The sequence below is a fragment of the Periophthalmus magnuspinnatus genome, chromosome 10, assembly GCF_009829125.3.
Source record: "Periophthalmus magnuspinnatus isolate fPerMag1 chromosome 10, fPerMag1.2.pri, whole genome shotgun sequence".
Classification (NCBI taxonomy): domain Eukaryota; kingdom Metazoa; phylum Chordata; class Actinopteri; order Gobiiformes; family Gobiidae; genus Periophthalmus; species Periophthalmus magnuspinnatus.
In genome coordinates this window covers 32,499,003-32,526,951 of record NC_047135.1, presented here as the reverse complement: position 1 = coordinate 32,526,951, position 27,949 = coordinate 32,499,003, and the positions used below count along the sequence as shown (strand labels likewise).

The 27,949-nt window shown below is 39.0% G+C and overlaps 1 protein-coding gene across 4 annotated transcripts in view; it reads left to right on the top strand.

Annotated features, from left to right (window-relative positions):
- The window catches only part of mid2 (midline 2), a 138,203-nt gene that overhangs the window by 87,125 nt on the left and 23,129 nt on the right, over positions 1-27,949 (top strand). For 2 of the 4 annotated variants that reach the window (XM_055224755.1, XM_033973962.2), the window contains exons 3-8: positions 3,180-3,242; positions 6,032-6,127; positions 19,021-19,128; positions 25,097-25,245; positions 26,075-26,202; positions 27,323-27,466. In XM_055224755.1, coding sequence (XP_055080730.1) covers positions 3,180-3,242; positions 6,032-6,127; positions 19,021-19,128; positions 25,097-25,245; positions 26,075-26,202; positions 27,323-27,466 — 688 coding nt within the window. The remainder of the gene's footprint in view (positions 1-3,179; positions 3,243-6,031; positions 6,128-19,020; positions 19,129-25,096; positions 25,246-26,074; positions 26,203-27,322; positions 27,467-27,949) is intronic. The other 2 variants (XM_055224757.1, XM_055224756.1) reach the window with 1 other exon arrangement.

Sequence of the window (27,949 nt, the reverse complement as noted above, 5' to 3'; positions counted from 1 at the left end):
GCCATCTGATTTAAGTCATCTTTATATCTCAGCCTGTCAGTTCTGTTATTTTATCATTCTAGTTCACCTCTTCTCCAAGTTGTATTATTCACAGTTTTGGGAAGAATACTAAATGTAGTACCAGAATACTTGCATTAAACATATCTATTGCGTTACATGGGCCAATCAGAGTACTGTATCCTGAATAACCACAATACTTTTTGCATTAAGTTACATTATATTATAGTGTAAGAACATGACATATATTTGCAAACTGCTTTATATTTGTTGTACTGTTTGTTATGCATTCATATATGTCTAAATGGAGGAAAAAGGAAGGAAAAAATGCACACAGACACATTGTGATAGCTGTTTTCTTTTTCTCTTTCTAATACCATGTAGTTCAAAGCCAGAAGTGCTGCCATCTGTTCCTTTGATTTTAGTAAAATCACTGAATTCTGAATATCACCCAATTAAAAAAAGTAACTATACAGGAATACAGTATTTAGGTACATGTATTTAGTTACTTTCAGCACTGATTATTCAACGAAATAAAAGTACTCCAGGAGCCAGAGGATTTCTTCTCTATGATCAATCTGCATGCGCTGGCCGTCACACGCGAGGCTCCCCTCCTCTTGTTTACTTGCGCTTCCTACTTTGAAGTATGTTTTATAATGAATTGTTGACGCTGTCTGCGCCTAGTTACTCCCCGCGTCACTCGTCTTCCCGCCGTAGAAGAACTAATTCAAGTGACCAGCTCTATTTGGCGTCTACGGCCGACTAACTCTATCATAAATATTGAACAGACAACATGAAATAGATGTGCGTTATGAAGAGGACGCACACGCTGCACTTTGGTCTCCCAGGAGCCAGCTGTGTCGGGATATATTAATCAGACTCATCTCCAGCTTGCTAATTAATCACCCATCTGTCCCTTTGCACTGGTGTTACTCTTCAGACTCACACAAAAGGACCGCAGTACTACATTTAGGGCTCAAGAATATGTCACGATCAATATCCCCGTCATGATAATTACTATATCGACTTATCTTTCAATACGTGAGACATGGAACAATCATTTTTGGGGTCAATATTTATCATGAGCACGTTTTCTTTGCACTATAGTGGAGAACTTTTTGTAATTTTTCAATGCTATGATAAAATTTTAGCTGTAGAAGTTGGAATAAATAACTTCTATGATTCATTACGTGTTTAATTTGTTTGTTGCAGCTCATTTTCATTATCAATAAATGTAAATATAGAGTCGTAAAGTGCTGCTTTACGGATATTGTGTCGTTATTGTTTATCATCTGTATTTTCTTGAGCAATATATCATACTTTAAAACGTGTTATAGCAACAGGCCTAACAATCAAATGGAAATAGATAGAAATGGAGCAATTTTCAAATCAAAAAGTCTCCAATTGTTTATGTAACCCCGTAGAGAAAAGGTGCCTTATTTCTCTCATGCTCTCATTTTATTTTGTGTTAAGTTTGTGGGTGAGGGCTGTTGATGTAAATATGCTACAAAATACAAACTGTAATTGGGAAAATTGTCTTTGCTGTTATAAGTTGATTCCATGAGTGAAACAGAGCGGGCGTGACAGTGGGTTGTAAAACTCGTTCATGCTAAATATGTGCGCACTGTAAAGTAACATGGTGGAAAAACACGCTAACATCATGCTAACACCAGTGGTAAACTACTACTTAAGATCAATGTGACACTTTTGTTTTTTTTGCACTTTTTTACAGTATTTTAATGCAAGAATGAAGTTGACTGCAAATGTCACTGCACTTTTATTTAATTTTGAACAGTTTTCTCTAAATGCACATTTAGATGCTTTATGCAAAAACAATCATGTAACGCTAAAGCAGCTGGGGTTTACTGTTTCAGTGGATCAGTTTAAAGGTGATATTATTATTATTACCTGTTTGGTCGTGTCAATATTTGTTTTTAATTTCATGATTTAAAAAAGTTTATGAAAGGATTAAAAATCAATTCAACTGGATAAAGACATTAATCACAAATCACATGGTTAATGAGTAAATTGATTAAAGGAGCAGTTCATTTTGTTATTATTTCATGGGTTAAAAACTATTTCATGTGCAAAAATGCTATTTTGAGTTAAAAACATGCATGTATATGACTGATATTGTAAAATTTACAGTGGGGAGACATCTTGATCTTGAGATAAAAACAAATCTATAGCTACCACTGCTACCAAGAGAATGAAACTGGACTTTAACCAGCTGTGCACAATAATGCTGTTATTGTTATGGAGGTCAGGTTTTTTTGGTTGGTGTTGATTCAGAAGACTCTCGAAGGAGATGGAGAGCCGGTCCCAGAACCCTGAACTGTGAAATGAGAACGGCAACTTACTCTGCTCTTGTTGTCGATCCCATCACGTGGTAACGCCTCAAACTGCCACAACGAGGAACCTTTTTGAACAGCTGACTCTGACTGAAATATCTCTGGGCTCAGTAGGACGTGAGCTTTGTGATTTATTGTTCACAATTTCAATGTAACAGATTGCCAGCTGCTAAATTATAAACATATTTTCATTTTATTTAATTTTTCTACTTGACACTAGACCGTCATTGCTCATTTCTGTCTTCTGCCATTTCATTTACACTACTATTATTCCTTTTGTAGCCCTTCAGAACCTAGTGCTTGGTCCAAACCTCTAGATTATAGTGGCGGATACTATACTTGAGTCAGGGGTTACATTTAGATAATAGAATTCCCTTTACACAGAACAAAAATCCTGTCTTTTTGTCTCGTTTTACTTGTAGTTTAGACCTCTACAAACATGTTCTGAACTTCATGAGATCCTTAAATTTCAGTCCTTATATTAATTTATCAGCTCATATTTCTGTCTTTTCTGAAATTGTAATGTTCTTGGAGTCTGAATGGTCAATTGAATCCTAGTTTTTAAACATGCATTGTAAATCTAATCATAATTGCAAAAAAAGAAAAGGATTCCTCTCCAAAACTGTGCTGCCCTACAAGTACTACATCAACAGAGGCTAAAGTAATGCTAACATGTTTTAAGCCGGACGCTGTAAGTCTGATTAGCAGCGTCAATCAGGGGACCTTCATTTGTCAGCACACTGCCCCTTGTGGCTGCAGTCAGTATTGCTGGTACCAAACCTGTGTATGAGTGTGTTTTTTTAACGTTGGGTGTTGATTGTGTATCCGTAGGCCTATCAGAGCCCGGGCAGAGTGTCAGAGGCAGTATTGGAGGCTTCAAAGACAAGCGCTGCGGTGAGTTCCCTGGTCGCCTTCTACCCCCCTCCCCCACCCCCTCTCTCCCCCCCCTCACCATGGCCTTGACAGGAAGTAATGAGCATTATAAATTAGTGAGGCATACAGCGTTAGGCAGCTCCGAAAATATTCCCATTTGTTTGTGATTAGGAGTGAAATCAAGCAAATTATATAAAATCACTGCATGAGAAACGAAAATTAACTACTGTAGGATTACATCGTTAAGCCATACCATCTCAGAAATACGCTAAAGTAGTTTTTTTTTTTTTCCTGTTTAATAATCCAAACACATGGAATAACAAGCAGCTGTCCCAAATCTGGGCTTTATGGATCCAACCTGTGTTAATAAAGATCTATTTTTATTGTGTGTTCATCCAAATGGAAAGAAAATGTAGTATTTGTATATTAGACTTTTAAGGTTAATTTAACAAAGAATGAACTTCCTCTGAATGCAATAGAATTATATCCGGGCCTAAAACATTCAACATGATATAAAAGATAAGATTTGTGACGACAAGGCCACTAAACAATGGCTTTTATGTTATTTGTACTTGTTTTCTGGATATTTAAGCTATAGTTTCTACTCCTCGCATCCTGTCGCTTTCATTATTAGAGTTTTTAGCCTCTGCAAAGTGTCCACAAGTCACTTTAGCGTTAGCAATTAGCCACAGTGTCTGCCTGCCTGCCTTCCCTCACAACCAAACTCAGCGTTAGTGCATGGGCAGAACCTCCACAGTCAGTGTTTAAGTCACTTTAGGCTTTAGCAGTAGCAATTAGCCACAGTGTCTGCCTGCCTCCCTTCAAAACCAGATTCAGCTGCAGTGCATGGGCAATCACAAGATATCTGCAGCGATATACTACGGTCTAACCCTAAATAGAACAGAAACGCAAAGACACCAAATGTATAAAATAAGCTGCAACTTGGAGGGGTTGTTGCATTAGTCCAAAAGAAGAAGAAGCATTGTTTGTTTCTATACTAAACCGACGTGAATATACCACCGGAGAGATCGCCGTTTCAAACCCTCCACACCGTAGCTTTCGCCTTCTCTCCCCATTCCTCTCCAGGTGCCCCGTCTCATTCAGTTGCATGAGTAGACCCACTTCAAACACGCGCCTCGCACTCCTCTGCCTCTCTGTCCCTCTCTTCTGCACAGCTGTGTTTTTGTTGCCGCTGTTTTGATGCCCGTCGTTACAGCCATTGTTGATTTGCTTCACATAAACGCCAGTGCTATTCCTGACTTTGTGTGCCTGCGCCTAGCTTTTATCTTTTTGTGATGTGCCCGCGTGTGCTTTTTATGTTTTTGTATATGGTTTTACATTTCACTGTTAAGACAATAATGGACTGTTTGATCAGTACTTTGTCCAAGTGGGTGAAGCGGGTCGGGTTTTGATGTAATTGTATTAATGGTTTGAATGTGTCCAGGTGTGTTATGTAAATGAGTAACTTTAGATTTAGCATAGAAATGTGCTTATTGACTGCCAAAACATATCAGAATTTGTATATAGAAGAACACTGTTTGTCTTGTCCTTTTATAAACCCTGATGTGTATGATGACAGTCGCGTAGAAGTATTGCCAAGTCCGTTTTCAGCCTTCAGAACCCGGTCCCCAACCGAAACCAGCCGTCACGCTTCACTGCATTATTAAAAGATGTCAGTTCTAATTCGCAGCTGTACGATCATTTGGCTGGGATTTCGTATTGTTAAACACTGACCCCGAGGCCAGAATGGAAGAATGGACTCAATCAGTCTTTAGTTTTAATCACAGGACACAGTTTAGCGGCACGTTGAGCTCGGACTAGTAATCAAAACTCCGCCGTGTCACTATGTGTAATGTAAAGCGGTGCAACGATGTAACGTCAAGCCCGAAGGCGCCGCTTTAAAGTTTGACACTGATTCAATGTTTGCAATAAAACGACATTCAAATAAATTGTTTTTGTTGCACTTTTGTGAGCGATGTGCAGATCAAATTTTGTAATAAGTCGCAGTCATATTTTAACAATGTAAAACGTTTATTCTTTGTTATCAACAGTTTTCGCTACACAACATTGCAGAAACCCTCACTTATAAACGCACATTACTGTACTTCACAAGCTGTCTCGTTCAAAACTGCTTGACATCAGTAAAGAAGCCAACAAAATATTTCAAACCTGCTCGACTAGCTTAATTTTCTGATTTGTTATAATGTTGTTTCCTCGTCACAAACAGACATGGAGTTGTGTTTTGTTTCATTCACACGTTTAACACAACAATCCCACATATTTAAGCTAGAATTTGTTTTCTCTCAAACTGAAAACACTCTGTTCCACCTTGTGATGTCATCATGTGGTAATACAGGAAGTGCTCCACTGTGTTTTTAAACTCCACACATCTTCATTTCTAGAATCATTTGGATGATTTCCGACCTGGAGTTGCTCATTTCTGCTGAACTAAAGGTAAACGGTAGCTGTTAACTTGAAAAATACCGTTTCATGACATCACAAAGTGGAACAGAGCATTTTGAGCTGTGAAGATGTAGACTGGCTGATAATAAAGGGTTACGCAACATGTGTAAATGAAACAAAACACAAGTCTAGGTCTGTTTTTGAGGAGGTTACAGCGTTAAAACATGGATTAAAGCTCAGAAGAGTCCATTTTGTGTCATATAGGAGCTTTAATATGAACAATACTACACTGTTATAGATATTATGTTCATTTAATACGCTTGTCATTTACATATTTCTAAGTACAAACATATGTTCTGTAATCGAGATACCCATTAGCATCTGTAATATGTTCCTCTTGTCAACAGCAAACCTTGGAAAACAACCTGACCAATCTGGTGAAGAGGAACAGTGAGCTGGAGAACCAAATGGCCAAACTCATCCAGATCTGTCAACAGGTGGAGGTAAGCACCACTTGTTTCCACGCAGCTGTGCGCAGTGGCAGTGTGTTTTAAATGACATTTTGTGTGTTTCTTATTAAACGGAGCCATAGACGTGTGGTGAGAATAACAAATCAGAGCACAAGACATGTATTATGTTCTGAGTAACCTCTTGTACTTTTGAGCGCTGAACTCTCCAGACACTGAGTCAGAACAAAGAGGGACATTGAAGGGCCCTCGGCAGTCACCAGTGTCAGACTGTGTAGCTCAGCGTTATGTAATTTAGACAAAAATAACCAAATAGATTTATTTTTAAGGCTGAAACATACAAAGTCACAGGTGATTTGGGTAATCTGGCCACATCTTAGACCAGCTACAAACCTGAATTGTTCATTTTTCTGTATCTATAGGTTTCAGAATGATGAAAAAACGTTGCCATGGTAACTACAGTTTCTTTTGAAAGGTGAAAAGTGCTCAAAATGGCATCCATACAAGACTCTAAGGAGGAAACTGCGTTCGAATGTCAACCCCTAACCTCTCATTCACTACATAGTCCCACACTCTTTAGAGGACACTTTAGAGACAGCACAGGACTTTCAGGTCACATCACTCTGACATCCTGATGAAAAAAGTCAGCGAAACTCCGCTAAAACTTGATTTCTGTCATAAATAATGATCAGACTGGACTGGCACACAAGTATTAATGGGCTAATAATGACAATACAAGGTTTTGTCAAGCTGGATCTCACATAAACAGGCAAGATTTTAGATTTTTGTCTGAGATTTGGAAACTGTCGCTCTTTTATTTATTCATTTATTTTATTTTATTTTATTTTTTTCAAGAGTTTTACTTTAGAAACATAAAAAAACGCAACAACATTCAAACAAACAAAAAACAAAAAGTGTATGTACAGTTACAGTCACAGGATCAGACGAATTCTGGTTTTCTGAGCAGAATATAACATTTCTCCCTTGTCATATTTGTCCTTTTGAGGTCTCCTGTCAGAAATTATCGCTCTTTTAACAGCTCAAGCTAAGGTAAACGGCTAACGCTAGCATTTTTACACAGCAACGGTTTATTTAAGACAGTTTTATTCATAATCAACGATCAAAAGAGCGCTAAACCAACACTTGTATCTGCTTTCGTTCAGTCATGTTGTGTCCATTTTGACATATAATGACCAGTTTAGTGACCACCAATATCCACTACTTTTAAAGATGCATTGTGGGAAGTTCTGAGTGCACTACTTTTTCACCAACTGGACATTCGGACACCACTAAAAACGGTAAAAGTAGTGCCCAAAGTAACTAATAAGTGTGATAGATACAGAGCTTTTCATTCCAGTTGGACCACAGCATCTTTTATCGCGTGGGCCATTCCTTGACAGATTTCATTGCTCTCTTGGCACTTTTACTCGTGCCGAACTTAATCTTTAAGCCGCTCGTACGAGACACGAGCGGATAGAAATAATCAGACAACTAGTAGGCCTACGTACTTTACAAGGAGACGGTGTCGTTGACGTTTCAAAGACCAGCTCTGCCCCGCACTCTCAGGTTGATTTATTCATTGAGTGGTGTGTTTCTTGTGTCCCGTACCGGTCTGCGGAAAATTACACCCTCCGCCAATCTTGTCACTGTTGACCTGTTCGTTTTGAGCCAATTCTGTGCTTTAATGGAAAAAAAAAAGGCAGCGCGAGGAGGCTAGACGGTGCTAATGCTTACTGCGGCGTCGCTAACATGAACACGTACTTCTAAAACTCTGCCCTCTTAATGTCCGCCATTATTTCTCAGTGCAATTTGACAGTAATGGTTGCCCCGGAATAAATGCATGCTGGTGCCGCCAATGCCCCGCGCACAGTTCAGTTCTTATTAGACGGTGCCAGCTGCATTTTCCACCAAACGCTCCGCAGGTCCATGAACAACAATTTGGCCTAATCAAAATGAAATGATCGCCGCGTGATTTATTAACAATAGACGACGCATTCATCAGTAAACCCGAAAAAAAAACAAAAAACAACCCTCATTGTCTCAGCGCGTCTGCGGCAACAGCAACTTATCATTTATTCATCAAAAAGAAATGAGGACTGATGGCACGGAGACAAACCTCCCGTTGGGGCCATGCTAATTTATGAGATGCAACCGCAATTTCCAGACGATATTTGTAACGTTATATCACCGTGTATATCAATTGTAAAAATCGAGTCAGAGAGGGTCGTAATTTGATGTTCATAATCCGGTGGGCTCTTTGTGGCTCATGATTAGATGGAGAAGCCGGTTGAGGAGGCATTCAGGCGTAGCAAATGTGCCAAGATGGTGGTTAAAATCGTATCTGCCCCCATCTCTTTTGAAATGATCTGCCAAAATGAAAAAAATTGTTATAACGACATCAGTTCTTGCCAATACAGAGCTCAATGTGTTTTTGTTGTGATGGCTTTGTCTCGCGTGCTTTCCAGCGAGACAAGTTCTGTTATTTATTAATTTTGTACATTAGGGGTACAAACTCTTTTCATCGAGGGCCATATCTTGAAAAATAGTCAATACAATAAAGCTTGAAAAATAATATTAGGTCTGTATGACAACGCAGTGTGATGTTATTCAAGTTATATTGGTAGGATTACTCAAATTTGCCGTAAAAAGTACTGACTGTGATTAATTGGTTCAACTGAAGGTCTGAGGGCCACTAAAAATTAGTCTGAGGACCGCATTTGGACCTCGGGCCATAGTTTTATCGTGATAAAAAGGGTCGACGGTTATCGCTCGTGGGATATTTTATGAAATCGTGACAATCGGCAACAAAGATAATCACCATGCTCTCACCAGAATGTACAAAAAAAGCAAATTATCGTTGTTTTTTTTCACTTATAACAAAGTACAGTTCTGTAACAATGGTTTAATTATGGAACCTGTTCACAATATTAAGTTATAACTATTCATAAGCATAATATTTTAAGCTGTCAGCAACTTTAAATCAAATTTCAGTATCGTCCCATGCCTAAATTATCAGTTAATTGTTGGTTATGCTATTCTTCCATTTTATATTTATGTCGTGGAATCTGATCGTGGCAGCGTGTGATGTGCATGAGCTAAACTTAACCACTGAGAACATACCGTACTGAAATGACTATACTGAAGACCAACATGAATGTAAAAATCTAACAGAATAAATGTTTTGTTCAAAAGCGTTAGCAGAAAGAAACAGCGGGGTAGCGAGGCCGAGCCCGAGAACAGCCTCCAACCACAAATGCGACTCCGGAAAACAGCGAAACTGCAGCAGATCTGAAATAATACAATTATTTGAGAGAACAATGTGCAAAGTAAAACGTGTGCAGGTTTGTGTGAGTGTGACCTGGTTTCCTCTTCCTCTTGTTTGCATCATACTGTATCTGTGCCAGAGATGTGATCAAACAGCGGAGAGTGAGCAGTGTGTCAGCACATGGTTCCTCTCTCTCCTCCGGGAGCGCACTCCTCCTCCAGCTCAGGAAAAAGACGGCTGGAATTGACGATGAGCTGGATGTGTCTTTAGGAGCAGCACATTTTCTTCAGAACAATATTTGGATGTTTTTGAATGTGGGATTGTAAAGCTGCAGTGAGGGATAATGTTTGAAGAAATTTTGGCGTGATTCTTTCAAGTAACTCAAATAACGCGGTAGAAAACGAGACACTGCACATAATGGGATGATTTAAAGAGCGGGCAGCTGATTTCAGGCAATCTAGAAATAAGTTTGCAAGGATAAAAGTTTCAGAAAGTAGTTTGCTTTTTAATAAATCATTGGTGAGATTATTGTAGATTATTAACTAAAATATTCCAAGTTTGGTGAGATTTTTCTTTGTGGATTATTAACTAAAATATTCAAAATTTTGTGAGATTTTTTTGTGGATTATTAACTAAATTATTTTAAATTTTGTGAGATTTTTTTGTGGATTATTAACTAAAATATTCCAAGTTTGGTGAGATTTTATTTGTGGATTATTAACTAAAATATTCCAAATTTTGTGAGATTTTTTGTAGATTATTAACTAAATTATTTTAAATTTTGTGAGATTTTTTTGTGGATTATTAACTAAAATATTCCAAGTTTGGTGAGATTTTATTTGTGGATTATTAACTAAAATATTCCAAATTTTGTGAGATTTTTTGTAGATTATTAACTAAAATATTCCAAATTTTGAGAGATTTTTTTGTGGATTATTAACTAAAATACTCCAAGTTTGAATGCAGGTTTGGGCACTATTTCTTTAACATTCATAGGGTCTTGTTGCATTTATTGAAAACGTAATTTGAAAACCTGATGTCAAAATGTTAAAAGTCATCAAAACGAAGTATATTCTTAACCGAGACGAGATGTTACGCAAGAACAACTTTTATAAGCCGTATTTGTTTTTAAATTTAAGAAAACTACAAAATATTGATGGCGACAGGAGCTCAGTCGGTAGAATGTTTGTCCACTGATCCGAAGGTTGGCGGTACGAGTCCAAATGCTAATATTTTTTACCATTCATTGTGTCCTTGGGCAAGACACTTAACCCACGTCGCCCCCAGTCTCTGCGTACAGTGTTGTATGAATGTTTGTGTGAATCGGTGAGTGGTTCCTTGATGTAAAGCGCTTCGAATGCCTTGAAGGTGTTATTTTCAGATCAGAGAAAGAGCATTTATCACCCAGTAATTAGCCGGTGGCCGACAACGCATTATTCCATTTGTCTCATCTCGATAGGTGTTCCTTTGCGTCGCTACACTGAACTCAATACATCAAAAACTGTCACTCCCTGATGCAACATTTATTCAAACCATCCCCATATTTCTGCTTTTTATTGTTCTGAATTTACTACTTCTGTTCCTACCCCTGCCTCCGTAAATGCTCTTCTTATCTAAAGTGTTGTACAAACTTCCACTTTTTTTTTCTTTTTTTTTCTCAAAATACCTTTTAGCAGTAATAAAAACCAGCCTGTCAGGGAAACCACATTAGCAGGCAGCAGACGTGCCAATATGAGAGATTTAAAAGTGTTATTAAAAAAGTCACTCTGACAGAAGCCCGGTGGGTTTAGCGCGTGGACGTGTGTCTCCTGATTAAACAATGAGCTCTAAGCCATTAACGGAGACCTGTCTGCGTTTATGTAGACCAAAGCCCACCGCTCTGTGCTGGGACTCTGAATGTGGTGCCCCCAAATCCCTGCATCATCGCTATAGTCTCACTTTACCTCTCATCTCCAGATTCTTCTGTTTGTCTTTTGTCTATTTTTCTGGTGGAGCCATATGGCGTTCTGATCACAAAATACGCTGCGTCGTGATCACAGCGCAAACATATTTCCATTTTTAGTTTGTTTTAATCAGTATTAGCGGATTCTAATCCAATACAGTTGTTGTGCTTTTGCTGTGTTTACTCAGAGAAATAATAATCAAAAGCGGGCTCATTGCAGCAGGATTTCATTTTGTCAATAAACATCTTTGGCTTTCTGTAATAACATCTTTTCAATATGATATTTATTGAAGTTGCATCTCATTTTTTTATCAGGAAAACAAACACATGACACAGTGTGGAATCACAGTAGTAATCACAAAGGTGCGACACTACGGAACATCTCAGGCAGAGGAATAGCGTCTCCATGGCAACAAGCAGGTGAAAACAGGCATTTTTCTTTGCTTTGTTATAGGAACGTGTCATTTTGAACTGGTCAAACAAGAACTTTTTATATAGAAGTCATTTGTGAATGCAGCAGTCTAAACAGGGACTCCCAGACTTCCCTCACCCCAGACATGTCCTCCAGGTCCTGCGGTGGGACCCCAAAGGTCATACACTCAGATGGGGGCAAGACACATTTTTTATCACTGATTAAATTGTGCGTTGCCATGAAATGTCCCACATGTAAAAGCACAAATGTTGAACCTGATCATTTCTATTAGTGACTAGACCCAAGAACTCACTGTATTACAACGAAACTCTGCATTTGGACAATATTTATTTTAGCTGTCCCCATCTGTATTAAGTATTATTGGTCTATGTTGTGATCTGAAATCCAGCAGAGCATATTCTTATAAATAATTACAGTTGTCCCTCGCTATAATGCGTTTCACCTTTCGCCGTCTCGCTGTTTCGCAGATTTTTAGTACAATTTACATGCTTTTTTTTTTACAGTATATGAACATGCATTGTGTTCTGCGTCCTGATTGGCTGTTGGACTGTAGACCGTTGTCCATCAGTCTCCTCCGTCTCTGTCTCGTCTGTCTCCTGTACAGTACAGAATGTGTTCAGACAAATTTACATAAATGTCGGATCGCAGTGTGACTCTGAAGTGCTGTATGTTTCTCCCCGACAAAACCCACAATGTCGATGAAACGTTCTGCACCGACAAAGGCGCCTGTAATGCTGTACTTATTTTTTTAAATCTACGAAGGTTTGAACTTTGAGAGAGTTTAAACAAGAGAGAAATGTGAGAAAATGTTAATGGCTGTGTGAGAAAAGTGTATAAAGTGTGTGGTGAGGGGTTTTACAGCAAAAAACATATAATAATCATCAAAAATAAAGCTGATACTTCGTGGATTTCGCCTATTTCGGTTTAGTTTTAGAACGTAACCCCCGCGATAAACGAGGGGCCACTGTATGTGCACTTTTAAAAGAAAAAGACAATATATTTCTTTGCCACATCAACATTACTTTTGGATTATTGCATCGCTAAAGCTAACTGTCTTGAACTCATCCTCTGAAGCCAAACCGGGAAGTAGATCCACTGTTTCCAGCTGCTATCACATGTCTAAGATACAGGGCTGCGTGTGATTGGTCAGTGAGGTGCTGAAGCTCTGAGGCAGTTCACACAGAGCTGGAATGGAAAAGCCGAGGGGCAGTGTAAAGAGAAATAGGCGCAGGAGCCGGAGAAGGCGGTGGAATGAACACGCAATTGATTCAAGGTGTGAAGCTTTTGGTTTTAGCCAGAGGTTAAGTGCTGTGTTGGACCCTGAGCAGTCGTGGACAAGTCCTGGACAAGTTTAGTGTAGAAAAAAAGTGAACGTGCCCCCCATGACTACGATTCACTTTGTGCTAAACTTTCAAAAATGTGACGATATGGAATTAAACAGACTGAGTGTTAGTGTCAGATATTGACTCAGGGTTAAGTTCTCTATCTGTGTAATCTTAAGAGTATTTCAAGGTAACAATATATTCAAGACAGATAAGTACTGTGTGTATTCTGTGTATTCAAATTTTAGGATTAGGGTTATATCTTTTATTATGATTTTTATGATATATTTTTTAATACAGATGAATATCAGTCTGGTCCGTTACGTCTCGGCCCAGACCAGACGCCATCGTGCAGTCAGTTTGTTTTTATCAGAGAAACAAAGGATCTCATTGGTCATCCATCATTCGCAAACAAAATGACATTTCTCTCGCCTCATTAACAGAGTTTAGTGCTTGATTGATTCTGCAGAAACCCGTGTCGTATTTCAGTTCCATTGTGATATTTTACTACTTTCTTTTTTCCTCATAAGCGGCCGTATTTGTTTTGATACGGGCAGACGGTGCGTGGCCCTGATTGGCTAATCACCTGTCAATCAACCCGAGCTGAATTACGCTATTCTGTGATCTGTTTTAATGTTGTTTCCTCATCAAAAACAGACCTGGAGTTGTGTTTTGTTTCATTTACACATGTTTAACACACAAACCTGCATCTTTAGGCTGTTCTTTTCTCAAACAAAAAACACTCTGTTCCACTTTGTGATGTCATCATGTGGTAATACAGGAAGTTCTCCACTGTGTTTTTAAACTCCACACACCTTCACTAAAATCATTTGGATAATTTCAGACCTGGAATTGCCCATGTCTGCTGAACTAAAGGTAAAAGAAACCTACCACTTCATGACATCACTAGGTGGAGCAGAGCATTTGGAGCTTTGGAGATGCAGAAAGCCTAATAATAATGAGAATAAATCAACTCCAGTTATGTTTTTGATGAGGTAACAACATTATAACATGACTTAAAGCTCACAAGAGTCCATTTTGTGTAATATAGGACCTTTAAGTATGAAAAAAGTGTGTATTCTGGATCCCAGGCAAAGGAAACCATGCTGATTGTTTTCTACATGACACATTTTCCAGGTGTTGAAAATGAAAGGAACATTTACGACATTATTAGCACTTTTGAAACTCTATTTCTGTTAATGTGCATGTCTTTCTGTTCACTGTTTATTCCACAATAGTTTGAACTTGTGGTGTGACCAATGCAGTCAGCTGGAGATGAGCACGCACTGACTTTAAGAGAAAACAATTTGGGATTTGTTGTGCCGGAGTGGGCGTGTAATTGCTGTGCTTTCCTCAATCTGTGATGTTATTGTGCAAGTGTGATAAGCCCTGACACACAGTGAGACGAGCTATTCCATTTGGCGTATTGGTGCGTTTCAGTCACATGACTTTTAGCCGGTTTGTGAGATTTTTTTTTTTTTTTTTTTTGCGGACCTTTTCCCCTTTACAAGAGTTTGATTAGAGTTGTTAATTGCTATGGCAACGGTCCCAATTTTTATCACGCTGAAACGGACGCACGGCTCGTCAAGTCTTTTCGACACGTCTTTTTCGATTTCAGCTCGGAGTAAACCATGTTGAAAGCATCTGGAGTGTGGCAGGTGGAGGATGTGTTGATAATGAAGAAGTGAATTATGAGGCTGTCACTCTGGGCGGTTTTGGTCTTGTAAATCAGTGTGGACAAGACGGTCGCGCCAACCTGATTATGTTCTCCAAAACGTTTACACATACAATATTAAACATATTTGCACTAGAGTGTGTAAAACTGCGTAAACGGGCTGCACAGTTAATCGCAATCAAAATGAAACTGCTATTTGAAACGCTGCCACTGTCAAATCATGAGCATTAACCCTTAGCGTGAACACATTTTGAAGTTCGAAATTAGAGATTCGTCAAATATTTGGACTCAGCACAGGCCGTTATTTAGTTTTGGTTGATCTGCTGTCGAAAAAACGCACACAAAGCTTTAGATTAACACTTTAAAATGAAGAGACGGCTGCACAAAACATGACTACACAGCTCTTTTATAGGTTTATAGTAAATTTAAATGACATAGTTTGAGGAAAATAATCTAAATCAGTTCTACATATCAGCCCAAAAATATCGTCAGAGCTAATCGGCCATCATTTGCCCTGTATTTTAATCAGTCAGTATCAGCATCGGCCATGAAAAAACCCATATCTGTCGATCACTATTTGATATATCGCTGAAGTAGATAAACGACAACATTGAAACTGATTTAGGACGCTGACACAATAACCTAAGAGCAGATTTAAACCACAAAAACTATTCTAAATCTACAATATTGTTAAAATGAAACACTTAAGTATGTAGTTTGGGTTTTCTATGGCTTAAATCTTAACGTATAGCCCAAAAATAAACAAGAAAAAGGAAAAGTACACACGAAGATACTGAATAATAAGTCGATATAGTGATTATGGCGACAGACTGAACTAACCCTGTAGTTTAGACCTCTACAAATATTGATTCTTCTTAGTTTTGTTCATATTTCAAGCTTCTGAATGTGTTTAAAATGTGCACTGGGAACTGATCCTGAAAACATAAATTGCAAATATAACAGGGGCGTTACAAGAATCTGTATTAGCTACTGAGCAATTAAACCCAGCTTCACTTACAGCTATTTAAAAAGTTAAATATACTCCGTGATCTGTGGGTGACGCACAGGCGAGTTGGTTAAGTCTCTTGCTTGATGTATTTTTTTTCTTCTCAAGCAACAGATTATCTTAAATTGAATCTACTATTTTATTTTTCACATGTATCTCAAAGTTGCTCTGCAGAGGTGGTTGATGGATCCAGCCGTTGCCGGGGGTGACAGTGTTGTTGTTTGTGTGGGCAGGTAATAAAGAGATGAGCAGCTTTAGAGTCAGGTGAATATGAGGTTTGCATTTGAATCCCAGACCTGTGCATTTGTCCTGTTTAATTAGTTATCCACAGTCATGAGTGGGCTTGAACAGAATGAATGGCACAATGTGTGAGGGGGAATAATGAGGCTTAAGTGGCTCAGCGTCGTCTAATGAGCTTTGTGGAGCCAGGATGTGATGTTAGCCGCAGAATAGAGAGTTTAAGGACAGGGAATTACACCGGCAGAAGTTATGTTTTACAGTTTTTTGTCTCTGGTTTTGTTTGGGGGGGGGAAAGACTGGAATGGTCCCAAAATGACAGGAAGGAAGAGCTCTTTTTTGTTTGTTTTTAAAAAAAAGTTGTGAACCAAAACGATAGCATCCTGTCGCCCTTTGTGCTGTTACGTGGGTGATAGTCGCACAGGTTGGCGGTGTGTCCTCAGGGAAGACGTTTAACCCGCCTCGCCCCGGTGTCTGCGTACGCTAATGTATAAATGTGTGTGTGAGGTGAGTTGATGTAAAACGCTTTGAGTAGCTTGAAGGTGATATAAAAATGTGACTACTGACCTTCCTTCCTTCCACTTTTGCAGTTTAAAGTAATGAGGACCCATTACTCAATAAATCAGTCATTTTAGAGTTGAATACTGAGACTATTAATAAAGATTTCCATTGTGTTGTTGGATAATAATGACAGGATAAAAGAGGAAGTATGAATATCATGAAGACTGTGAACATTATGCAACAGAGCCAATGCTTATTTTAGCCACAAGGAGTCAGTAAAGAGACAAACTATGTGAAATACAGTTTTGTGACACATTGACCTTATTCTGCTCCACCCACTTTTGCCATAAATGCGATTAAACTGCACTTTCTTTGTGGTGGCAGTTCCGGTTAAGTAGGAATCCCATTCATTTCGATGAGAATTTGGGAAAAGTTTTGCCGTTAAAATGTGATATAAAGTAGTTTCATTTGTGTTAAGTGTTCAGTGATCATGTGACCAACAAGTCAACACTGCACCGACTCTCTGGAGGCTTTAAAACGGCTCTGTCCCTATAGAACTTATTCACTGTCGACATCAGTAGCCCGATGCAAAATAATACAACCTGAATGACGATGGCGACGCCCACAGCAACTTCTGGAATAAAGTGAATGCACCACCAGTCAAAAGTTTGGACACACCCTCTTTTTTTCTGCCTATATATGAAGTAAGATATATGGAACTATGCAGCAAAGAAAAAAAGATATTCATATCCTTAGAGTTATTTAAGATTTTTCCCAAAGTATATATATATACACAGGGTGGCCCAAAAGTCACTGACAGTCACTTTAAATCTCCAGTAGCTCCTATATTTCTTAAGTTAAACTCACCAAATTTTAGCAGTAGGTAAACTGAACCTTCTGAGATTTTTGGCAATATATACGGTTAGAATTGTTCACTTACACTTCACTATCCGCCATTTTCCGTTTGGCCCTGAACAGCCCGATCCAACACATCCAACACTTTGCGTCACATTCAAAGCATTTCCGGGCTTACGGCTCCTATTTGATCCTCGATGTTACGTTTTAAGTCGTTTATTGTCTGAGGTTTATTCACAAACACCTTTTCTTTAAGATCGCCCCACAGGAAGAAATCAGGACTAGTCAGGTCTGTGGAGATCACATACTGCCCCCTGTCTTTGAAAACCACTTATTACTCCTTTAATGGCATTTACGCTCGGGGCATCTCTGGTATTAAAATGTCGATGACCCATGTGACTCAAAGTGCCACTGTACAATGAGGGTTCGTTCCTCGGTGCTGTATTTGCTCAGATTAATGTCGGAAAAGTCGTTCTAAATGCTCTGAGAAAATAAAAGAAAAAAAAAATATATTTTTTTTCAACTATCAGTGACTTTTGGGCCACCCTTTATTTCATTTTCAAATAAAGTAGAGTTTAAAGTAGTTATTTAAATGTTTTTCTTTTTTGTCTTTGCTATATAATATCATACATCTCACTTCATATATGTGATGTCTTCTGTATGTATATAAAACGTAGAAAACAGTAAAAATAAAGAAACATGTACAGTGTATAATGAGATGTTGTGTCCAAACTTCTGACTTGTAGTGTCGTAATTACCTCTGAAATAAAACCCCTGTAAATGCGGTGTCTTTACTTTCACAATCTCATGTAGGTTTAATTCACCCAGCCTTAAGTTCAGACTTGAGTCCCAATTAAGCTTTAAGAAATTGACAGCTGTGTGTCTATTGATATTTAGCAGAACTCCAGAGACCCTGCTGTGTTCCTTCATCTTGTGGGAGTATGTTGAAGAATATATTTTTTCCATTCCAACGCATCTGCCCCTGCATACATAACCACAGTGGCTCCTGTCAACTATGAAAACGCAGCATGAAAAGCAAACTGCACAGCCTGCCGAGTTTCAGTATTTCAATGTTTCTCACCACAATTTTATATTTAAGTTGAGTTGAGTTTTTTTTTTTTTCCTGAGTAGCTGAATTGATTTGTAGGATCACAAAAGCGCACGTTCTCTGACACACTATTTGTATCGGCCTTTGCTGCGCTAGACGTGCAAACACCTCGGCAGCTTTAGACTAAAATATAAAGTATCGCCGCTAAAAACTTGGCAAAACCTCAATGAATTTAAACAAGACGCAATTTAACGTTGTCAATTTGCAAAAAAACATACTTCATAATGCATTTGGTTGGATAATATGTTAGTCATCCATGAAGTATTTTTTAATCTTTTGCTTGTCAGACTCTGCAGCAGCTTATAGATAATTGAATAATGGCAGCATGTGTTTTTCTCATCTCCTTGAGTCTAATCCAGGTGAACCAGGTGAACATGGAGCTGGCGACATCTTTTGATTAAGTTTTGCGATGCACGCCGCATTGCAAAGTGTTCCTCTGTGATGATGCCATTTTACACTTCACAGACTTCACAGAATCAGAAACAATCAGGAGAAGAAGAAGCAATAAAACAGTTCTTTATAATGTCTTAATAGCTTGTGTGATATATCTCTCTCTTACGATGCTGTGTGGTGTGTTTTGTGCAGGTGAACACAGCCATGCATGAAGCCAAGCTGGTGGAGGAGTGCGACGAGCTGGTGGAAATCATCCGTCAGAGGAAACAGGTCATCGCCGTCAAGATCAAGGAGTCTAAGGTACAGCTGCCGAGGACGCTTTTTTTTAGGCGGCGGGAGCTCAGTTGATAGAGTGCTCGTCCTCTGATCCGAAGGTCAGCGGTTCGAATCCCGGTCTTGACATAAAACATCAGTGGTAAAGTGGTCAGATACAGTGGTTCAAGCGAGTCGAGCTCACACAGAATGCTGTCGTTTTGTACTTTGTAAAATACTTAACATGCCGCGCCCCCAGTGTCTGCGTACAGTACGGTGAGTGGTTTGTTCATGTAAATCTCGTTGAGTCCTACTGCAATCCTAGTACGCGTTTACTACAACATTTTACTACTATTATCTCAACAGATTCTCCTACAAGGACAATGAAATGTACATTAATTTCAACTTAATATCTAGAACAGGGGCGTCAAACACATTTTCACCGAGGGCCACATCAGAAAAATGGCTGCTCTCAAAGCGCCAAATGTAAAATAAATCGAACTACTTTTTTAACTTGTTAATTCAATGTTTCTGTATTTATTATTTATTCAAGATACAAATATTGCATATGAATTTGCCTAGATGTAAAAATATGGCTGTGTAATTGCGTATCTCCTGATAAAATGACATTTTAAGACCATCATACCTTTTAATTTACCCTGTCGAGGGCCACGTAAAATGATCTGGGGGGCCACATTCGGCTCGCGGGCCTTGAGTTTGACACATGTGATCTAGAATAAAAAATCTGTTGACATGAAAACAAATACAGCCTAATCCTACTTCTCTTTTGTCCATGGTTTATATTAATACTTACATGCTACCCTCACAAAACACCTTTAAAGCATAATAATCAAAGTACTTTTTCCATAGACAGTGGTCCCTCGTTTATCGCGGGGGGTTACGTTCTAAAAATAACACGCAATAGTAGTAGTTAGCTTTATTTTTTACAGTAATTCCATGTTTTGCAGCTGTAAAACCCCTCACCACACACTTTATACACTTTTCTCACACAGGCATTAACATTTTCTCACATTTCTCTCTTGTTTAAACACTCTCAAAGTTCAAAAACGCAAAACAGCAAAAGGTGAACCACATTATAGTGAGGGACAACTGTATTTAGAACAAATTACACACTTTATTTCGTAGTTTTCAGAGACTTAAGTGAGAGGTTGTTTCTCCTGGGAGGTGCGAGTAAAACCTGGAGTATATGGAGGAACATGCCAGCCCATAGAAGAAGAAAGGACCAGAAGTGCAGTGATACACACCAGAGAAGAGGCCTGACTGATGCTGGCTCTGAGGGGGGAAGTGTTAATATTTAAGGGTCAAGGAAGAGATGAATCAAACACACCACCAGTAATTCAGCTAATCACAGACGGACATGCTGAGACGTGCGCTCGTGTGAGTAAAGGCTGCTTTTACCTTTAGATGACCTTTTAGATTTCAAGTGCATGCATATATGAGTACTATGGCATGATCCTGTTCTTTAAACTTTTACAGGCGTTGAATATTGATGTTGCAGCACCACCTCCTCCCGCCACCACCACCACCACCTCCCAGACAGCACACATGTATAATATAATAGTAAGATTGATTTGAGTCTTGGTTTCAAGGAAGGGCAGCTTGTTGAAAAGTTATGCAAATTTTCACACATTTTTTGAAGGCCGCTAAGCTACCTTTTGCAAATGCCGCGGAGGTTTTCTAATTACTCACTTTTATAATACCTGATGGTGGGCTGTTGGGAGGGGAGAAGGTTTGATACAGCTCCAAATAAAAAAACAAAAAAAGGTCTGTTGTTCAGTGGTTGTTTTGTCAAAATATTGTGAAGCTGAGAGTAGATTACACAAGCGCTGGAGCATCACCACTCACTAGAGGATTCAGGTGGTCCTAAAAATGCTAAAATGAAGTTGTCATTGTAAAGAAAGAACCAGGTACTACTAATTTGGTGATGTAAAGGTCCTATATTACGCAAAATTGTCTCTTGCGAGCTTCAAAACATGTTAGACTGTTGTTTCCTCTTCAAAAACAGACCTGAAGTTGTGTTTTCCTTCGTTAACACATGTTTGTAACCCTTTATGATTAGTTTGTCCGCATCTCCAAAGCTCAAATTGCTCTGTTCCACCTTGTGATGTCATGAAGCGGGTGTTTTCAAGTTAACAGCTTCTTTTACCTTATGTTCAGTAGTGATTGACGACTCCTGGACTGAAATCGAACAGAGCGTTTTCAGTTTGAGAGAAGAACTCAGTCTAAATATGCAGGTTTGTGTGTTAAACATGTGTGAAAGAAACAAAACTCAACTCTGGGTATGATTGGGAATGAATAAACAGCATTAAAACAGATCAGAAAACAGAGAAATATGAGCCCTTTAAGTGTCTGATGTGAATAGTCAAATTGCACACAGTAATTATGCCCACAAAAGGTCAAAATACGAAAACACGGAGAAACCAAGAAGGTCTCCTCATAAACGTACCTTTGCACTTGGCCTTTACAGTTTAATGCTGCTCCTTTTGCCAGTCATTTTTGGCTGTCTGAACTGTAATGTAATTTCCCTTCATCTACAAAGAGACCACTCTTGTCTGATTTAAAGCTAAACTAATCCACTTACATTCATTACGTCTCATATCCTGATTCACCAAATTATCTAAAGTGGTGTTTGTGCACATGGGATACAGGAGGTACAAGTGTTTGGGGAGACGGTGCGTGTGTGTTGGGTGGGTGTGGGTATGTGTAGGGGGGAGGGGGAACACACCTTAAATGTTTCTGACGTCGTTATCATATAAGCCACATTTATAAAAAAGTTCACACCTGCAGGAACATACCAAAGAACAAACAACTATAACAAAGTACTGAAAAACTTTTATCCTTTTGAAGATATATAGCAGCTTTTTTATGTTTTTGTCATGCTGTTTGCCAGTATTTTTCAGACATTTATCTTTCAACAACTCACTAATCTTCTCAATCCAGTTGCACAGCGTAACCAAAATAACTATTACGCTCATAGATCTTTAACTAAAATTCCAAAATAAGTACATAAAGCAAACCGTGTTCCAACTGTAGTTAAAGTTTGATGTTTAAATGCGTGGGGCTTTCTGTGACATCTTAGCTGCTCTTCCCTTAAGCAGCCATAATCTGTTGTTGTCACTGTGAGCCGGCTGTTGAGTGCGCTGAGCAGAGGAGCGAAGCAGCTTTAATGGATGGGCTATTATTTAGCAACATGTGCCTCAAACAACATTTTAGCCTTGATTAGTCTCTCTCAGAAGTGTGTACGTGTGTGTGTGCATGTGTGTGTGCGTGCGTCAGTTTGGCGTCTCTTTCTGAACACACTCTTTAGATACTCAGCCTAAAACTGGCAGTGCTGTCTCATCAGTATTCACAGTTCTAGGCTCTAATACAAGGCGGGGTCCTTCTGAAGGCACAAAATTACTTTCTTTGAACATTTACTTTTCATTATAGGGATTGGGCACAATAAGAGACACCCAAGTGAAAACAGTCCAGAAGTTTTCTCAGGGCATATCTTTTAGTTACAGCCTGAACCTGACTGAACTACAAACCTCGTTCTGGCTTTTGGGGTGTCAAAGCTAAATAATGATTGGAAATTAGTCTTTTATAGAGCCGTCCTGTGGCATTTTATTATTTGATTCATCATTTCAGACTCGGTGGTGGTATATTCCTCCTTTCTCACCGCTGCTCTGGGGTAGACTACGTGAAGAATGGCTGGAAATTTATGGCTGAACTCGCTCGCTCGCACACATCCTTCATACAAGATGGGAGAAATGTCTTGCCAAAGGACACAGTAGCACGATGGAATCTAACTGTTAAGCAATCTGACTCATGAGCTACTGCTGTCATGAGCAATAAAATGAAATATCTGTGATGTGCCCAGATATTTAAGAGAATACGTTGCCAGACTCTGACTTCCTCCTTCTTGCTTTAATGTAGAAGTGGAAGGTAATGGAGTAAAAGTAGTAAAGTGCTGTGCTTAAGTGAAATTTTTAGTTATTTGTACTTTACTTTTGACAGTGGATACTTTTTACTTTTACTTGATTTCAGATGTACATGTATATATGATTTGAGGGGTTTATTTTTACCACGTTCTTGGTAACATCCTGACTACAGTTTTCTAGCTCAAGCTTCGACTTTGAACGAACAAAAATAAACATGCACAATTCATTAAAAAAATTAAGAAATTGATTTGTGTTGCTACTACTGAACAAAATATGTGTCATTTTGAATCAGTATCACTGCATTTAACACTTAACAATGAACAACACGTGTGAAATAATGTTCATTTTCACTCTTAAAGTACATTTGTAAACAGGTACTTAAAATCTACTTAAGTAAAAGTATTTTTCATGTGATAGTTTTACTTGAGTAACTTTTTACCTGTGCGTCTGTACAATTTTGAGTACTTCATCCACCACTGCTTTCGTCTTAATCGTCTGAAGTACGTAATAAGTCATTTAAAGCTGGTGGCCTTGATGCGCGAGTGAATGTGAATTAGAATAAGTCAAGCAGAGAAGACACTTGGAGGACACGCGGAGGACATGATTGTTTTGTTTGGGGAGAGATTTGGCCAAGGGCAGGCTTTCCTCAGAGACTGTCTGTTTGAATGAGGCTGGAGAGAGAAACGGAACACCTTGCACGGATCCGCTCACCATAATCGAGCATACAAAATCCTGTTATGCTGTTCCAGGCTCCTCTGCAGAGCTTTGCCCCCAAAATGGAAGCATCTCTGTGTTTATGTGAGAGGGGACTTGTTTACTTGTATCTCACTGTGTCCATTTTATCTAAAAGGCTGGCAGCGACATTTGTGCCTCTGCCTTATATGACTCTAGCAGTGTTATGTGTGATATATAACCTGACATAAAACTGCGAGGATCACCACTCTATATACGACTCTATATGTGAGTGTTCAAACAGGCTCTTTCGCACACAAAACCCCGCAGATCCCAGACACTAGAAATAGTTTTGTCCTTGGCTGTGGAAATGGCTGTGGAAATGATGCCATATTGAGCCTCTTTCTACCCCCTTTACATTTAATATTTCCAACCAACTATTTATCTTCCACCTAATGCTACTTACAGATCTGCACTTCCTTAGTTTCCATAAATCTCTAAAAATATATAGTATTTGATCTCCCTCCAAACACCTCCAGTATTTTGCAGAGGCTGCAGGAGAGCTGGAGTTTTACCATGAGAGTGCAGCTCACAGTGGGCATCATCCCCTGAGAGGCACACTGCTGACTTTGTACCAGATTTTGCAGCAATTTGTCAAAAATCTTTCAGAAAAGTTGAGGTGCAATTGTCATAATGGCGCTCCAATCTAAGATGACAGTTGGGTTATATAGCATAAAATGACTTTGTCTGACGTTGTATATGTGATGTTTAATCATGCTGACTGAAACAGTGAAAAGTGGAGGTGGGAGTTGTCTTAGGCCCGTCACGATAACATTTTGAAGCACGATTTACTGCGATAAACAATAGTATTGAAACTGCTTTATGTCACTGATACAATAACAGTAATGCAAGATAATCCAAGAAAACTATTTTTAAATAGACAGGATTAAGTGGCATAAGGTGCAACAAATAAGTGACTAAAACAGCATGTTCCAGTAGATACTATGATATGATCGCACTGCTACTGTTATAGATACCAATATTACTACAAGTATCGATAGATTTTTGTTTTTCAGCAAAGCATCTCTCTCTGATTTTGCATATATTTACACCAGATGCCCAACCAGATGTCTCTATTTCTCAATAAAGTAGTGTTCCCTTCTCATTGAACAAAAACAACTAACTATATCACACTGCAACTTTTTGGTAAATTATCACATTTTTACACAGCACTTTTCAACTTTCAAGGCACAAAAAAGTGACACAATGACAGCATTCATCTGTGGGAGCAGGATTCGAACCATTAACCTTCAGATCAGTGGATAAATCCTCCTCTGAACTACTACAGATTCAAAAATATATGAATACTCAAGTTATAGTATTTGTCTTTTTGCTTGTTTCAGGTGATGAAGTTACGTAAGCTGGCCCAGCAGATCGCCAACTGTCGCCAGTGCCTGGAGCGCTCCAGTGCTCTGATCACACAAGCAGAGCAGAGCCTGAAAGAGAATGACCACGCACGCTTTCTACAGACCGCCCGAAACGTCGCCGAAAGGTACAACACTTGCACCCGCAGAGGCACCTGAGGGCTAACTGAGGCTAAGCTCTGCCTAAGGCCTTACATTATTTGACTTTTGTGTCCTTGCCGCACTATAAAACATTTTTTATATACCTGACAGTCATGTTTTTTCCTACAACAGGCCAGATTTGGTTTAAACTTTCCTTCCTTTCAAAAAATCCAATCCCTGGTAGTGAAATCAGTATTAGTTATATTGGAACTCTGTGGCTCTCCTCAAATCAATGTCACGTCTCGGTTGAAAATCATTTATCATTTTACGAGACGGATCTTTAATTTCTTTTTCCATTTCTGGACTGGTGTAATTCTGTCTTTCCCCTGCAGGCACTGGGCTCTGTGGCTCTCGGACTTGACATGCACTCGTGTTTTAGCTGCAGTGGATAGTCGTGTTATTGATGGAGGGCTGCTGTTTTCAAGTGACTCTGACAGACACATGGGCAGAAAAACAGCATAGTTTTCACAATGACCAAGAACAGATATCTTGAGGAAGTCATGCTGTTATTTTATTATTATTATTGGTGTGATAATAGAATGTTGTTGTGTGACTATTATAATACTGTTTGAACATAGCTGCATTAGAAAAAACATCTGTACAAAGTGAGGTTTATTAGCCGCATCATTTCCGATCTAGTATTTTTCCCAGTTTTGTTGCTCTGTGCACTTTCTTTTTTCCTTCTACCCTCTGCACATCCTTCATATTGTTTTCTTGTCTGACCTCTCCGTCTGACCCCTTGACCTCTCCTTACTCTTTCATCTCCTCTGACATTTGCCTACGTGTTTACACACAATCTCTGTCTGCTCCCCGTAGGGTCGCCATGGCAACCGCTTCCTCCCAGGTCCTCATCCCTGACGTCAACCTCAATGAGGCTTTTGACAACTTTGCACTGGACTTTTCCCGAGAGAAAAAGATCCTGGAAGGACTGGATTATCTAACAGGTTTGAATAACACTCTCCCAGGGTATAAGAAGGAAGAATCATGGCAGGGTCACAGTGGGATTTATACACCTATTGCCCCCTTTATTTTATTTTCACGAACAAATAAACAAGATCCACCTTATTTAGGATTGTTTGGAAACTTTGTCTTGTAGGTTATCAAAAGTAAAATGTGTTCCCAGTCAACCCAATGCAATCAAGGTGCAGTTTAAAGCTCATATCAAATTAATTATGTTATTATATATTAACTATACAATAAGTGTTTTACAATAAGGCCTAAGGTTAAGCTAAGGTACACTTTATTGTCCCTGTAGGGATATTTGTCCTCTGCATTTGACCCATTCTTCAGTGCTGCAGGGGCAAACCGTTGGCAGCAGTGGGGGGCTGTCAGTTTCTGTTCTGTTGTGTGAAGAACAGGTGCAGAGACTCGGGAATCGTTCTGTAGATTTTTATTGTGCAGTCGGGTTAAAGGCAGCGTACAGCAAAATTCAAAGCAGAATCAAATGCAAAGTCTAACAAATTGAGATTACCCCAGTGTTTTAAATGCTCGCAGAGTGGATGTCACAGACCCTGAAAGAGGCTATTGTGAAGAAGTGCGAAATGTGACTTTGGCCAAAATGTAGCGTTATGTCTGAGTTTTCTGTGATTACATGAAATGACACCGTTATATGCAAAACAGAACATTTTGTAAGCAATTTAATATATTTGTATATTGTTCACGGGACCCATGTCGAGATCCTAACCCAGGCTTGGTCAGAACCACCTTAGCTGGAGGATTTTACCTATCATGCATGTATTGGGTTGATAGGAGAAACCAGAGCGCCCGGAGGAGGCATGAGGCATGAGTGTTAGCCACCCAGCCACCGTGTCGCCTAATCTGGTTTGGGTGGATTTATATTATTATGCAAAAGAGATGTGTTCAATAAAATAAATAGCAATTTCTACACATTTTACATTTCTGCAATTAAATAATAAAAATATCTATCATTGGTCAATCAAGCAATGAATATCACAGTACAATTTACAGCTTTATGAGTTTTCTTTGATTCTTTTTCTAATCTATGTTAATATTGTCCTGCATTTACACATTCTAATAACCCCGTATGTGTTTCTGTGTGTGCAGCCCCGAACCCTCCCTCCATACGGGAGGAGCTGTGCACAGCCTCTCACGACACCATCACTGTTCACTGGACGTCCGAGGATGAGTTCAGCGTCACTTCTTATGAGCTACAATACACGATCTACACCGGGCAGACCAACTTCATCAGTGAGTCCGCACACGACGCACTACAACCTTTACTTAGACTTTATGGAGGACAGAGCTCTCACAGGACACGAGTCAGTGCTCACTCATGCTGCAAACACTGTTGTAAATACACTCAACCACACATCACACGGGGAGTACCTTAAAAACACTCTGACCTCTTTGCTCTAAAGCACAGCAGAAAGTAGAACAATAGTCTCCCGTTTGATTTTCTCCTTTTGAATATTTCATAAAACTGGTGTTACTAAATACATCTACAGCTACAGCTACCTGTTAGACGTATTGTGTCCTAAGAGATTCACAAAAAACACTTAGATTCTGCTATATTATGATTACATGCCATGAAATATCCAAAAGTTAAAGTCACAAATATTGAACCTGATCATTTCTATTGTTTACTGGACCCAAGAAATTGTATTACAACAAAAATCTGCAGTTTAACATTATTCATTTTATCTGACCTGCATCTGTATTAAATAATATTGA